This window comes from Aythya fuligula, chromosome 2 (assembly GCF_009819795.1).
Source record: "Aythya fuligula isolate bAytFul2 chromosome 2, bAytFul2.pri, whole genome shotgun sequence".
In the NCBI taxonomy this organism is placed as follows: domain Eukaryota; kingdom Metazoa; phylum Chordata; class Aves; order Anseriformes; family Anatidae; genus Aythya; species Aythya fuligula.
In genome coordinates this window covers 38,272,386-38,287,527 of record NC_045560.1, presented here as the reverse complement: position 1 = coordinate 38,287,527, position 15,142 = coordinate 38,272,386, and the positions used below count along the sequence as shown (strand labels likewise).

At 38.7% G+C, this 15,142-nt stretch overlaps 1 protein-coding gene across 7 annotated transcripts in view; it reads left to right on the top strand.

The window, feature by feature from the left end:
* Window positions 1–14,500, top strand: part of SATB1 (SATB homeobox 1) — a 92,425-nt gene extending 77,925 nt beyond the window's left edge. For 6 of the 7 annotated variants that reach the window (XM_032181264.1, XM_032181268.1, XM_032181269.1 and 3 more), the window contains exons 10-11: window positions 10,294–10,497; window positions 13,660–14,500. In XM_032181264.1, the coding sequence (XP_032037155.1) occupies window positions 10,294–10,497; window positions 13,660–14,148 (693 nt within the window). In that variant the 3' untranslated portion in view covers window positions 14,149–14,500. Of the gene's footprint in view, window positions 1–10,293; window positions 10,498–10,996; window positions 11,093–13,659 lie in introns of all 7 variants that reach the window. The other variant, XM_032181270.1, reaches the window with a different exon arrangement.
* Window positions 14,501–15,142: the final 642 nt, after the last annotated feature.

Genomic DNA, 15,142 nt, shown 5'->3' with positions numbered 1-15,142 from the left:
CAAACATGCAGCAGCAGTCAGAGAAGCAATTTGCTAAAGAAGTGACCAATTAAAATTCTGGTGAATTCACTTCAGCTGGGCTAAGAAATACTAAGAAACACCCTACTATTCCTGGGGTAAGGAATAGTAGATTTGTGACGTTAAGCTGGGTAATTCAAAGCATTCAACACCTGAAAGAATGTTACAGGCTTGTTAGGTGCAAGCTGAGAAAGGAGACCGTTTTGTTGCAGATACTTTTTAATTTCACTGTTTCTGATGATTTCTTATTGTGTCTGTTTTTCATTTTCCTCAAATTTAACCTCTAAGTCAAACTCCAAGGTTTTGGTTACAGATTAGCCCAAACTGCTGTCATGTAATGAAAAGACTAGGGCAAGTGCACAGCTTGCTAAGTTGGAAAAAAAAATCCAATTTGCAAATATTTATCTAATTCCCAATCTGCCAGATTATATCAGAATCCACATTATTCCATGGTCATCTTACTTTTATTCCTGTGTGGCTGTCAAGTTCCCTTACAATACAGGATGGCATTCAAGAAACAAATGAAAAGAGTTTTCAGAACCTTTTTAAAGTAAAGGTGTTGGACTGAGGGGCCTGCAGCAGAATTCCCTCAAGTTTTGGACCTCACGTGAACAAGCTTTGTACGAGTATCTGTGGGTGTGCTTAGATGACTAGTGTTAGGGCAAGTGAGGGTATTTTGCTGAGCCAGGTGCTTAGCATCTCTAGTCTATGTAACATGCATACTCATACAGGAACTTTCCAATGTTTATATAAAAATGATTATTAGAAGAAAAAAAAAAAAAGCTATGGAGGGCTTAAAGGAGCTGCTTTTTATTTTTGCTTTGGGGAAGCCAGTTTGCTTCATGTCTAAGAAATCATTTCCTATTCTTATATATCATTTCATATTCTTATGAGGAGGGAGTCTTACTAAAGGATCGATCTTCCCCAGCCAGGGGAAGGGGCCAGGGCAGGCAGGAGGGTGCCTGCTCCCCTGGCGCCTGCTCAAGGGGCAGGAGCTGCCGCAGAGCCATGCTGCTCTTCCCAGCCCCTTCTGCTGCCTGCAAATGTTCCACTTGGCTGCTTCTTTTCTTGGCTGGTGAGGAAACACCTAACACTAAGAGCTGCTCTCTTTCTAGGAGCATTTCCCTCGTGGCCACGGTTGTCCCCAGCATGAGGGCAAGCTACCTGAAAATGCCCTTGTGTGGGTTCCCAGCCACAGCCAGCCAGGGGGGAAAAACCTCCTCTCCAGCTTCCCCTTTTAGTTCAGCTTTCCTATTCTTGTAAGTCGATGCCCCAAGCAAGCACACTGCAGTTCGGGGGATTTTAGCTTTTTGATGGCTTCACTGCTTTTATTTTTCCATGGGTGATGTATGTGTTTCTGATGGCTTCTTTCTCATTCGCTTGGGAGGTTTCCGTCTTTCACAAGTGTGAATTTTAAACTTTTTTTAAAATGTGTGGAGGAAATGGGCATTCTTAATTTTCTGATGTAATTACAAAGTGTGGAGGGAAGTTAGGGAAAAGTTTGGTTTCAGTTTCTTTAAGACCCCTTCACCTTTGGCACGATCAAAGAATTACATGTTGTTCACCACGGAACCAGGACCTGCAGGATCCAGCTGAATCGTATGAGAAATGTTAAAAGAAATCTTCTCAGCTTATTTAAAAGTCTAATTCAAATACACAGGAAAGCATTTAGTTAGGCCATAAAAATGCCTGAGATGTCTGAGAGCGTGTTTGAGCCGTGTGGGTTTTGGACTGATGTCACTTGTTGGAGCATCTTGTCAGCTGAGCTGAATTCACAGTTAAGTCCGAATATCTACAAGTCTGTGATTCCTCAGCACGAGGTGGATCTTCCTGTGATCCAAAATGAATTCTGGAAAGAAAAAAGGCATATGACAAGGAGCCACAGATTTAAATTACTCCCTCTGGGAAATTATAATCTTTAAAAAAAAAATAAATCTAATGACATGAGGTGCACATGTACAAGTAATTGCGGAAGTGACACTTTGGACCTATGGCCTTTTTACTAGAGATCTTTCCCCCAAAGCAAATGTTAAATCTCCATAAGCAACATAATAATAAACATTTCCAGTTCACTTGTAAATTGATAGTACTAAAAAAGATTTTTAAAACTGCCAAGCTCTTTCTGTTAAAGACCCTTCTCTAACTAAGCTGTAGCTATAGCTGCCATATGAAAATTGATTGCACGTTTAAGAATAAATAAATGTGGGCTATTAAGGGTCATGGTTGGATTTAGGGTTGTATTTACTTTCAGGGGAAGCGTTGGCATTGCAGTGAAATCAGTAGTTCTCCCTACTTAAATGAAAGATAAAGGGCCATATATTACCAGTCACCCTCTGTGAAACCCACTGACCCATTTTATGTGCCTATGCCATAAAAAGTAATGTACCAGACTAAGACTGACTTATTTAATAATTAGCAGATATTTTTTCTTGTTTAGATTTTTTTTAAGTATATTTTTTGTCCTGCATATCTCGTGGTTACAATGCCAACTGAATCGTGTGTGTGAAAAAGGAAGGATATGGAGGAGAGGAAGGCAGAATAAAGCTTCACCCACTGTTTTTTGCATCTATTACTTTTTCCCTTCTTTTTACATATGAATGTAGTTGCATTTTATGTAAGAAAGATTTTCAAAGGAATGCATATTATGTTTTTGATTAGGGCTTGTGCCTATCATTGCTAGGCAATTGAAGGCAATACTGTAGAAAAGATACATTTAAACAAGGAAACGGAGAGGTGGAGGAGGCTGAGAGCAGAGAAACCAAGCCTGGGAGAAGCCCTTAATTTAGTTTATTAATTCCCTCTGTACTCGACTAAAAAGTAATGATATTTATGTTTTCAGCCAGTTTTAGAGTTAACGGGTTAGGAGCGTTCTGTTTTTTTTCTTCCCAGGCGCTGGTGGTACGTCTCAAGTATTCGCACCCGGGGACCGTGCATACCGATTTTGATACAGCTTCAGCCCTTAATCCGACAAGTTTTTCTGTAGCACTGGCTCCCAGCCACACACCAGGGCTCCAAGTAGAGAGAGGTCTGATATGACAGACTAGACTGCAGGAGCAGGGCAGCAGTTTCCTGGGTCGTTTTGTTGCTGTACTCATTTCATGCCTATCATTGAATTTTACAGGTTGCTTTAGCAAGTTTCCTTTTTTTTTTTTTTTTTTTTTTTTTTTTTGTGTGTGTGTGTGTGTGGTTTTTATTTGTTCGTTTGTTTTATTTGGTTGTTTACAAGAGTAGAAATACATATTTAATTTGTAAGTGCTGCAGCTATACAGGGAAAAAAGGCAGAGGGAAAAAGATCATCAGGGATCTTTTCCCCCCCAGAAAAATGCAGTGAAATGCTGTCAGCACCACTGCTGGCAGCTTGGTCATTTTTTTTTTCCTAACCCAGAGAAGAGGTGTAGGTAACATGCAGACAGATGGTGCAGCTGAATAATAGGTTGGATAAGAAATTTAACGGCATAATCTATTTCTTCAAAGGAAGTTTTTCCTGCTAGTGAAGTTTACCTTTCTTCTGAAAAGCCCTATGAGGTTGTGGGGTTTTCAGTTTGTTTGTTTTACTAAATCTCATCTATTACAATGGCAGATACAGATTTACTTAAAATTCACATCTGGCTTCCCCTTTCAATGTTCTAGTAATGAAAGCCAGTAGAATAGATAAACCAGAAATAGCTGGAGATAAAGGACAGCTTCAGGTTTCAAACTTTCTCTGATTTAGTGGAATGCTAAAAAGCAGAGCCTGAAATTTAGGACTGATTAGTGTGAATAAAATAATAAAGCAAACATCGTTCTGGGAACATTTGTTTTCACTTTACACCACATCTCAAGAAGACGCATTCATGTTCTAGCAGCTCTGCTCATCCTCTGGATCAGACTGAACACCAGCTTTTGCTTCTTGAATTACAGATACACAGTTTTGTGAGCAAAATAGGGAAATCCCAAGCTATTGAACATTGATGGCAGCTTTCAAATTTACTTGAAAGTATGTGCCTCACATAAGTCAGTTCTTAAAAGTACTTGAAAATATAAGCTAAAATGAAAAGCTTTTCACTAACAAATGCGTTGTTCAGTATCAAAAACTACTGAATCTGACAGATTATTAATTTTCCTTAACATTTTATGAAGATATGCAGTGGCCATTCTTTTAACAGACTTCAGCTCTTCTGGGAAACATATAGGTCTATTCAACTTTGATAGGAGATAACCACGACAATTTATGTAGTTTAGGAAAAATACAAACCTGCAGTCAGAATAAATTCTCCTGAAGTCAGGGAATTCCTGAAGAATATTTAAGGCTTAAAAGGAGCACTCTGATCATCTGGGCTTGTACCCATGTCTGAACCCACAAGTATTTCACCCAGAAAGAAGTCAAATTTCAGTAATCTCAGCCCAAAGATGAATTTTGAATTAAATGCTGTCTTCTTCCACTGCAGTGGGGGTTGCCTGATGTAGTTTTCTGGATAATACAAACGTAATGCAAACTGCATTCCCACTGTAAACTAAAACAGAGTCCATTGCTACTTATTTGTTGGATTTGTTTTGTGCTGAAGCAACATTTGTTTGTTTTCCTTCATGATGCCATATACAGAAGCTTATGTATTCTGAACTCCCTGAATTTTCGATCCTGTTCAACACTCTGAGAAATCTCAGTTGAAGGGTTTAATGCGTTTTCCAATCAATGTGTAGGAAATTTGGCCTTATCAATTTAAATGCTGGTGATCCTTTCATTGCATTATGGAAGAATCTTCTCTAAGCAGAGATTATTCTTAAGAACTTCATAACATTTAAAGGTTAATATGTTAGGTAAAGAACAATATCTTAAGACAAACATTTTTATTACAGGACATGAAGGGATAGTTCTGATTAAATTACATGATTATTTGAATGGGAAGGAAGACAAAGTGCATCATTTCTTGCCCTCAACTTTAATGCCTTTAATCAAATAATGACCTTCTGGAAATAGTTAATTTTAAGCATTTGGAAAGATCAATACCACTTTGCCACCAAAAAATGGCCCAGATGATGAAATTTGATGTATTTAAAGTACCATTTCACCCTTTTAACCTAGTAAATAATTTAAAATGCTTTCAGTACTCCTATGCTACCATAATGTATCTCATTGGAAGTATTATGACTTTTCCAAAAGCAACCTTTCTGTACAATGAGCAGCTTACAAGTTTAATACTGAGGCCTAAGACTATATGCATGTATTGTAGTGGTGGTATCGGCCTTTTTTCTTCTCTTTTATGTGTGGATTCAGTTTTGAAAAGAAATGGAAATATCTACGACAAACACAGCCATTTGGAACAAAAATGAGATTTGTAAAGCAAGTTGGACAGCTTTTGAAGGGAAAAAGTCAATATTTAAAGTTTAGTTCATGAGTTCTTTTCCTTTGTTTTGTCTATAAGCTTTTGTGTTAAAGGTGAAGGATTTGGGTTGCTCAGACAATTAAGAGCCCATTTTACCAAGTGTAATTTCATATCTGTGCTCTATAAACTGGAGTGCCTTCAGCATTGTAAATAAAAAAAATTGCCCTCTATTAGCATGTTTGTGGGCAGATTAAAAACAGTCTTCATTAGCATAAGTAACACTTACAGATTCTTTTAAAAGTAGAAAATTATTTGCTGAATGATAAATTGCTAGCTTTATAGTTAGTTGCTGAAAATGTGCTCATTCAAAATGCCTACTTTAGTTTAGTCTACAATACTCAATTTTTTTAGTTCAAAGTACTGTTTAATGGATTATGTACTTAGTCTTTGTTCACAGTAGAAGCTGAAATGCAATTCACACTTTTTGCTAAAATGTTTGTATCAAATACCTCCTTATTTAGACTGATTTCTTCTAACACTATATATTTTTATTATGCTATATGCCCCAGAGACTGATACAAAATAATCTCCGATATGCTATACCAAAGAAAAGCTGTTCGCATCTTAGCACTGATACTGTAAAATGTTTTGCCTTCATGGATTCAAATTACAGCTCCTTTTAAAAATGTTTGATTCCTTGTTAGTTATTCTGAAAAAAAAAAAAAATCATCATTTGGCAAATTATCATCACTATAGCAAATTCACCAAACAAAAGAATTCCGTTGCTCCACCTTGAAGCCCTTTCTTCCCGGACTTGTTTATTGCTGATTTGGATGGAAGCTTTGCCCAGAGAGCATCTTTCATGCTGGTAATGCTACCCTCTTTGATCTAGTTAGAATTGGTATTTACACCATAAGTGTAGATTTCCTTTTTTTTTTTTTTTTTTTTTTTTTCATATAATAAGAAGGATACTGGAATGCAAGAATAGTTTTTTTTTAGACGCTGTGTGTGACAGAGCAGGACTTTAAATACAGCTCAACTCAGTCTGAATAAAATAGCATTTGGATACGTAAATAAAATGCACGTATGCTTTCTTTAAAATAAGCGTGCTCATGGGTCTTGCAGACTCTAATGTTTGGCAGTTATCCTCTTTGCGCTTTTCTTGCAATAGTTTGGCAGTAGAGCTTTCACAGGTTTTTTTCCTTTAATATCTTATGTTTCTTTAATGTTTCTTTACTAAATCCCTACAAGAAAACCAGGCAGAAGACCCTTATTTATTTTAAATATCTTAGGTTTAGCATCTTTTTTTTTTTTTTCACCATTTTCTTGCTTACTGTAGCAAGACCTTTGCAGATGGTACTTGGTTACTTGAAAGTGCATAACAGTATTTTCTTTGTAGCAGATGGATTTAAGACTTTTAGTTCCCAATAAATGTAGGTTTACAATACATAACTTTACAGGATTTGTGTTGTATATAACAGGTTTGAACATATTATCTCAGAATTCATCTGCATGGCATTTTCAGCTTAACCAGGGCCCATGCCAGTATTTTAAGTAATAGGGAGAGCATAGTGATTGATAGCAGCTAAAGGCGTGATTTTGAATAGAAACAAAGGTTTTAGAACAGAAGGTGTCAAATTAAACTTTGTCAGTTTGAAAAGTAGTAACATCCTGAAAGTTCTGCAAACATATTTACATGTGGCTAATGTTTATATTTTGCTTTGTACTCTCTTTATATTCAGTGTAATGTTGCCTGGCAAATTTACTCTGTTTTAAAATCAAGGTTTTTCCCAATGTCATTGCAGAGTTTTGGGGGGTTTGCCTTGCTGCATAGATATATCTGTCTAATTATTTTAAGGCTGTTTTTTAATGATGTGCTGTATGTGCTGTAGAAACTGGCTGTCATCAAATTTGAGTTATAGATACTTCCTTATTATTTTAGGGTCCAGTCCACTTCTTATAAGATTATAAAAGCATGAAAAAGCAGTGGTGTGAGCTCTCCTTCAGAATAAATTGTATGAACTATACAGAAATTGCTCTAGATGTAGGTGCGTACAAGAGGAGAAAAATCAGCCTTGTTAAATTCACTAGTAAATTAAACTATGTTAACAATAGCACTTCATACTTCTTTAGATCAAATAGAAGCAAAACCTACAAATTTTGCATAACTTAAAATCCCCATTAGACGAGTCTATATCATTATTTTTTCTCAAATTTACAAAAACATTTCATACATTCTCATCCAGCTGACTTTTCTGAATAAGCTTTATGTTCAAACAGAAGTCTGCACTGAAATTAAATTAAATACTTACGGGTTTTGGTTGGTTGGTTGGTTTTCTGAACACGGTGGTATAAAGTCCTACTAACTAAATAAACCCCTACAGTCTCTGTTACTGCCCAATCACTGACTCTTCTGAGAATTTCTGTAAGGTCAACTTTTACAAATATTTTCAAAATAAACAAAGACCCAAAATTGCTTCTGTCCTTGTAATTTTAGAAGATTTCAGTTGGTCATTTCCATGTTGTCTATCATATATTTTATCAGAATAACTGTTTACTTAAGAGCATGAAGAACAGAGTGGAAAAGAGACATTTAATTAGAGTAGCAGTATACTCTATACACAGTGTCAGAAGCAACTGATTTCAGTATCTCAAAATCAGTGTTTCTCTGAAAGGCTAGCAGAGACATGCTTCATCTTACAACTCATTAAATCATTTTTACATAAAAAATTAGAAGTGAGATTTCAGTGCAAATACTAATAGCATAGTACTGAAAGTGCAATGCTAGTTAACAGTAATTTGTAAGGCTAAAGACATCTATCAACTGTAGAAACACAGAAAAGGCAATATGGGGAGAAGGAATTTCTTAGTTAACAAAAGTGTTGTTGTGAAATATGTTTAATCAGCATAAACTTTGATTGCTTAGGAATTATTTTTACTATGGGGCATTTAATAAGAGTTACAACTGCCTTTTCAAAAGAGCATCTGAAATTCCCATTGCCAGTAGACAAAACGTGCAGCTTCTAAGTGCATGGTGCAATTTCTTGTTAGGTCTGTGAGTATACCTTAAAGAGCTGTCATGGAAGGGGAAATGTTGTCTATCTTGTATTTTTATATATATTTTTATATATATATATATATAAAAAAAAAACTTTTCACCTAAATGCTTTTGGAGTTCACCTTTCTCTTTCACCACCATTAGAAACAGGACCAACAGTTTCAATATGAAGCAGTGCAGACTCCAATTGTCCTTCGGTTAGGACATTTTTTTCAGCTTCAGGGTGGGCCTGTTTCTTTTTAATTAAATTTTCATTTCAATTAAAAGATCTCAATTTGGTTCTCTTCATCTTCTCCCCTCCATCCCAACAAACCACCTATGCTTTCTGATTTCACATCTTAACTTGCTGCAGAAAGCTAGTACTGCTGTTGAGCACAGTCCTGCACTTGACCCCACAGAAGCAAGGCAAGCAGAGAACCACAAGCAGCATATGGATTTTGTTAGGGGCAGGGAGAGTTTGTGCATCGACCTGCTGATGCATCCCAGGGCTCCTCATGATGGGGAGGGAGAACATACATACCCTTGCTACTGTTTTAGAAACATGCCATAGAGCTCGAACTGAGACAAGCTGTACATTATGTGTACATCTGTAGGATGGCATTTGGCTACATTTCCCAATTCACTTTTTAAGCCCTGGGGCAACACCCAGCATCTGTGTGGCCAAAAAGTGGGGTGTGCCCCACCTCCAGGGTGCAGGGGGCCTCTCTGCTGCCACTGCTCACCTACATCTCAGCACACCTGATGAGCACACAGTGGGTCTGGGCCCTGCTTAAATTTTTGCCTTCTCAGCTCTGCTACCAGCATCTCACCAACATTTGTCAGTTGGGTTATTTCTGCTTTTTCTCCTGTGTCATTTGTTCAGTTTTCCTCCAAGAGCATACACTTGAAATCTTTATACACACCTCACCAAATATTTTTGTATACAATATGAATGCATTAAGTTTATTTGTTTACTTTCACCTCTTCCTATCATGGCAATATTTTTACACTGCATTTATTAACTGCTAGCTAAAGATATGAATGTCTTCAAAAAAATAATGTATCTATTCTGTATCTATGTATCTATTGTATCTAGTAGTAAACTGGTCTGGATAAACCATTTTTCAAATACCAGTACATATAAAAAGGATCTAAAAGCTTCTGTACATTTATATTATTTGTTGATTCAATAAAATGTCATATTATCTTTCCCACAGCATTAAGAAATAAAATTGCATGGACCTAGTTTTGAAAACAGATCCTTGATGCTAAAAGGAAGAAATACGCATGTTGCATGCGTGCAATATTTTGTTTCTAAATTTTAATATACCAAAAAATTGTTGCCAATGCACACTGTGCTTCCCAGAGCATTTGCACGAATCTTACTTTCCTGCATCCCATAAAAGGATTCCTCTCTTTTAAAAAGACATTAGGGAGCTTTGCTATCATTCTGATTTCCATCAGGCAGCTCTGCAGTCAAAGCAGGTAACTGAAGTACTTTCCTGTTTGGAGCAGTAGTACCAGCATTTAGAAACTGCACAGCAGCTGATCTACCAGCTACTGAAATGTGGTGTTGATGCTCTCAGATGGGTGTAGGCTTGCATAAAATAAAACAGGCAGCAGAGAGAGTATCACGTACTGGTATCGGTTTGTAGGGGAGGATATAGGGGATTCTGCCTTGGTCAATGGGTTTGTTGAACAAAGAGCACTGGGGTACAGGACCAAGGAAAATGTGCTTGTGTCTTGCAAGGGTCTGAGCAATAAGGTGGTGGTCTCTTGGTGTGCTGACGTTTGGTTCACATCCAGCATTTACAGTGAAAGCCACGTCTTGCCAAGGAGGTGAGAGAATGCAGTGCTGCTGAAGTCCACGTTTCACCCTCATTTGCTCCTCATGAGGTGAGGAAATACTAACATTTTGCTGGTGTTATCTTCAAGGGGTGGCTCTGCGAGCTGTTACGTTGGAAAGAAGATCCCTCACCAGAGAACAGGACCCTCTGGGAGAATCTCTCCATGATCCGAAGGTTCCTCAGTCTTCCTCAGCCTGAACGCGATGCCATTTACGAACAAGAAAGCAATGCAGTTCATCACCATGGTGACAGGCCTTCCCACATTATCCATGTGCCAGCAGACCAGATTCAGGTTAGTTTACCTTGGCCAATCCAGCAGAGCACTAAGTAAATAAAGCTTTAAACATAGCAAAGGAAATTAGTGTTTCTTTCCTCCCCGCCAGACTAACTACAGGTCTCCTGGTAAGAGATAACAGCACACTGCCCTCCGCCACCTGAATTAAAAGATGAGTGGGTGACCCCCTGTGTTTTTCTTCTGGTTTGGGTTTTTTCAAGTTTGCATGGAGAGGGCAGCTCAGGCACATGTGCGTGGGGCAGTACAAGCTGTCCGCATGAGCTGCCTGGCATCAGACAGGCATCAGGACCAAAAGACAGATGTGTTGGGCACTAGCTGTGCATTGCCAGCAGAGTGGGAGGAGGTGATAACATGCTGCTGTTGGAAAGCTAAGCTCAACCCCTCAGCAGTGATGTCCCACCCCAGGTAGGAGTGAGGGAAGGGGACATGATTCCTCGTCCCATTTGATCCCCAGCCGAGACCGGGATGAGTCAATGTTTGTTTGTTTTTCCTTTAGAGCCCCTCTCCCACCACCCTTGGGAAAGGAGAGCATAGAGGCGCTTTCTTACCAGGCCTGCTGACCGCTGGACCTTGGCTGGGTGCTGCTCCGCAGGTGAGCTGGCACAAGGGCAAATGTGCCAGGGAGAGAACAGAGGGCTTGCAGGACCCACGCCACCTGGCTTGGAGGTGCTGGTCCCTTGGCTCTCCCAGGCATCACGCACACGAGCCTGGTGGCCCCTCAGCCAGGGAGCACGGCTGGCCAGTTTGCTAAATATCACAGGCCAGATCTGCAGCTCTCTGAGCTAGAGACTCTTTAATCCCTTCTCACTGAAGACCTGAGGTCAGCCTTTAAGTGCTCCCTCTTACAGGGCAGATATTACCCCTGCTTTTCAGTTCCCAACCTCAGCTGAGACATGGTGCACGATTTGTATTACCTATACAGGAAAATATTTACAGAGCTAGGGAGGATAGAGTTATCTCGCAGCCAGAAACAACACAAGTGTATATTAAAGATAAAGCAAACTGAATAAGTCAATCCCTTAGGATATCAACTACTAAAATAATTGTGAAAGACTGGAAAGTTGCTGTTTGATTTAGCAAAAAGAGAGAGAAAGATTTATATTAAGTAAGAAAACAGCACTTGTTTGAAAACGTACATTGTTTTTAATAAAATCACTTCTTAAGGGGATAAAAGGAAAAGCTTATGCACGGTATAAACATTTTGCCACTATGCCATTTACTTAGATTTTCTTGCCTTGTTGATAAAAGTTTTGTGTTTGATCTCACAAATATTATTCACCTAAGCAGTTGCACTGTAATCTCTTAATATGACTTGTAAGAGTGGATTGGGAGACTGGGCCTGAGTTTTGTCTGTGCTCTTCTACACTGTAATTGTTGGAGATGCAAAATCGTGTAGTTAAGACACGAGTTTTCAAACTGTATATACAAAGCCTCCAGTCTTGTAAGATTTTAATGTGCTGGGAGTAGTCTTGAATCTCTGTGGGTTTGAAACCTTCAATGGGACTGCTCACAGAGCGTAAAACATGAAAGGATGTGAATAGGGATGAGGCAAGAGCCCTAATTCCATGGGCATTTGCATCAGATTTTACAATAACAGGATCGCTTCAAGCAGGGGCTGCTGAAGTGGGTGTTGAGACCTACATGAAGTCTTCACAACCATAAGTGGCACTGCAAAATGGCCAGAAATTAAATTCATCCAATCCCTACAATATTTTGTGCTTCTTAAGGTCTGCAAGTAGATTGCAACCAAAACCTTGGGAACCACTTCTGACACACAAAAAACTGTCGAGGGGAGACTCGCAAAGGGAAATGAAATGTAGTGATAGCAGCTGCTTGTTTTGCTGCTGTTGTTTTTTAATAATAACTGGTGGTTTGTACCATATGACAAGAAATTTGCTGATCCAAAATATCTTACTAACCAGTGCTTCCTGTGCTGTGAAGCAAGAGAATTGTCAACAAAAACAGTAGCTGATAAATTTACTTTTGATTTTAAACATGATCTTATAATGTGCTGTACTCCAGCAGTGGAGGAGAAAAACATCTCTGTCCCTAGGGCTCAGTGCCTCACCTTTTAAGAATGTTTCTGAATCCATGCTTGCAAAACTTCATTTTAAGCTCTTGTTAATTATTTACATCATGATTTGCTTTATCTTATTCTTCTGATGTGCATACTGGCTCATTTTTATTGCTTGAGTTTTTGGAATGCAGCATGTTCCCTTCTAATAATAATAGTGCAACTTATTTAGAGCTTTGCATCTTAGTGCTTTATAAATATTAACTAAATAATCCCCAGCACAAACACTGCAGTAGGTAAATATGTTTGTTCCCCGTTTATATGCTGGAATCCTTGAACACAGACAAGACACCTTCTCCGTGGCCACAGGCAAGATGGGTCAGAGCCAGACCGGGAAACAAGGAGTTGCTACCTCCTGATCTCTTTGTCCTTGTGGAGGCAGGGTTTGGCAGCATGATGTTAGACCCTTCCAGCTAACGCAGTCTGTAGTAACGTTTGCAAGTTTGGGGAGGCTTCAGTGGCTGCTCAGCACAGATCGGTAGCGGGATATTCCACACTTAGCTAAAATGCTTTCCCTCTCCCCGATCCCCCCGGTCCGTTCTGTCTAGCCATTGCTAGAGATTTTCAGTCCTTGCTTTTGGGCAGCAGCTGCTGCTGCTGGCAGAGCTCCTGTGTGTTTGCCCTCATCTGGCACTTTTCTCACTTTGCCCTTGCTACAGTTCTGGCTAAGCTGGTCAAGTTAATCCTACGCTATGTCACCTACTTAGCATTTTGTCTTGTCTGCACTTGACTCATGGAGCACGTTCATTGAACTGTCGGCTGAACTGCCGCTGATGTCACGTCATCGGTGTTTCAGCTGGACCAACTCAGAGTGCTCCACCACTCTGCCCGCATCTTGCCAGCCCTTTATCCCCAGTCCCTGCTCACACATGTGCAGATGTGTGGAAGGTATGCAGAGGCTTACTAATTATTTTAATTCAGGGTCACGTTACTACCATTGATAATGAGCCTTTTTTTTGTTTGTTTCGCTTAAAGTTACTGAGCGATTACTTATAGCTCTGCAATTTTTTTCCCATGGATTTTCTTCGTAACACAAAATACGGGCAGGAATGCATGTACAAAAAATGCTGTGCTTTGTCTTGCAGCAGCAGCAGCAGCAACAGCAACAACAGCAGCAGCAGCAGCAGCAGCAACAGCAACCAGGTCCCAGACTACCCCCAAGGCAACCGACAGTAGCATCACCAGCTGAATCTGAGGATGAAAATCGTCAGAAACCCCGGCCGCGAACAAAGATTTCTGTTGAAGCCCTAGGGATCCTACAGAGTTTCATTCAAGACGTGGGCCTGTATCCAGATGAAGAAGCAATCCAGACTCTCTCCGCTCAGCTTGACCTGCCCAAGCACACCATCATCAAGTTCTTTCAGAACCAGCGATATTATCTCAAGCACCACGGGAAGCTGAAGGACAATTCTGGGTTAGAGGTGGATGTTGCAGAATACAAGGAGGAAGAGTTGCTCAAGGATTTAGAAGACAGCATCCAAGATAAAAATGCAAACACGCTTTTTCCGGTTAAACTAGAAGAAGAGTTATCGGTAGAAGGGAACACAGAAATTAATGCTGAATTGAAAGACTGATCTAAAAGTATTATTTTCTTTCAACAGTGCCACTGGTATTTACTAATGAAATGAAAGTTCCATCTTGCGTTCTGTCAAAAACCTTTATTATACATTGTTTGGCCAATGAATCTTCCAAAACTTGCACAAAAGTTGAAAAAAGGATAATGCAGACTGCACTAGATGTTTTACTCTGTTTTACAAACTGCTTCGCAGCAACAGATGAAGCGTTGAGGATTGTTTGATATTAATTTGTGTTCACTGGATACACTGTGAGTGTACCCAATAAGCATGATACCAGTGATTTTGATTCTGGAGCCTTCAGACAAGCATTACAACTTTTGTGATTTACTGTTTTTTTTTTTTGTTGTTGTTGTTGTTCCTTTTTTTTTTTTTTTTTTAATTATTACTGTAGCACTCCACACTTGATCTTTGGAAACTCACATTTATTTAAAAAAAAATAAAATAAAAAGAGTTTGTTACTCTTGTTCTATTGTATGTTACAAAAGAACTATAGACTGTGGAATGCAGTTTAAAGATAACATATGCCAACAAATGCCTTGTATTATATGGCACTGCCGTAATTCAGATTTGTTTTCTTTTGGAAATAAAGGTCACTGTTTTTTTTTTCCATTCTCATTGTTACATGGTTTTAAAGAAAATGAAAAAGAAAATGTGAAACACAATTTAGTCCTCATTATTTATTTGTAGATCCTGCAGCATCATGTTGTAATTAATTTTTTTGGAAGTTTCCGTTAAATGTAATATTGCTTCTCTTGTTATCATACTGATTTTTTTTTCTATTTATAAATGTATTTTGATGGGCAGTAAAACAAAGTGTCTTAAAAGTTTTAAATAGAGAAAATGTGCTTTACACAGTTGCCTATAAAAAGTGCTCTATGTTATCCAAGCAATTCATACTATAAGCTTCACTCTTATTGTTGTATGCAATTTTTACTATCATGCAAATAAGCTTAGGTAAATAAAACTAATAGATCACCTTAGAAACTTATGC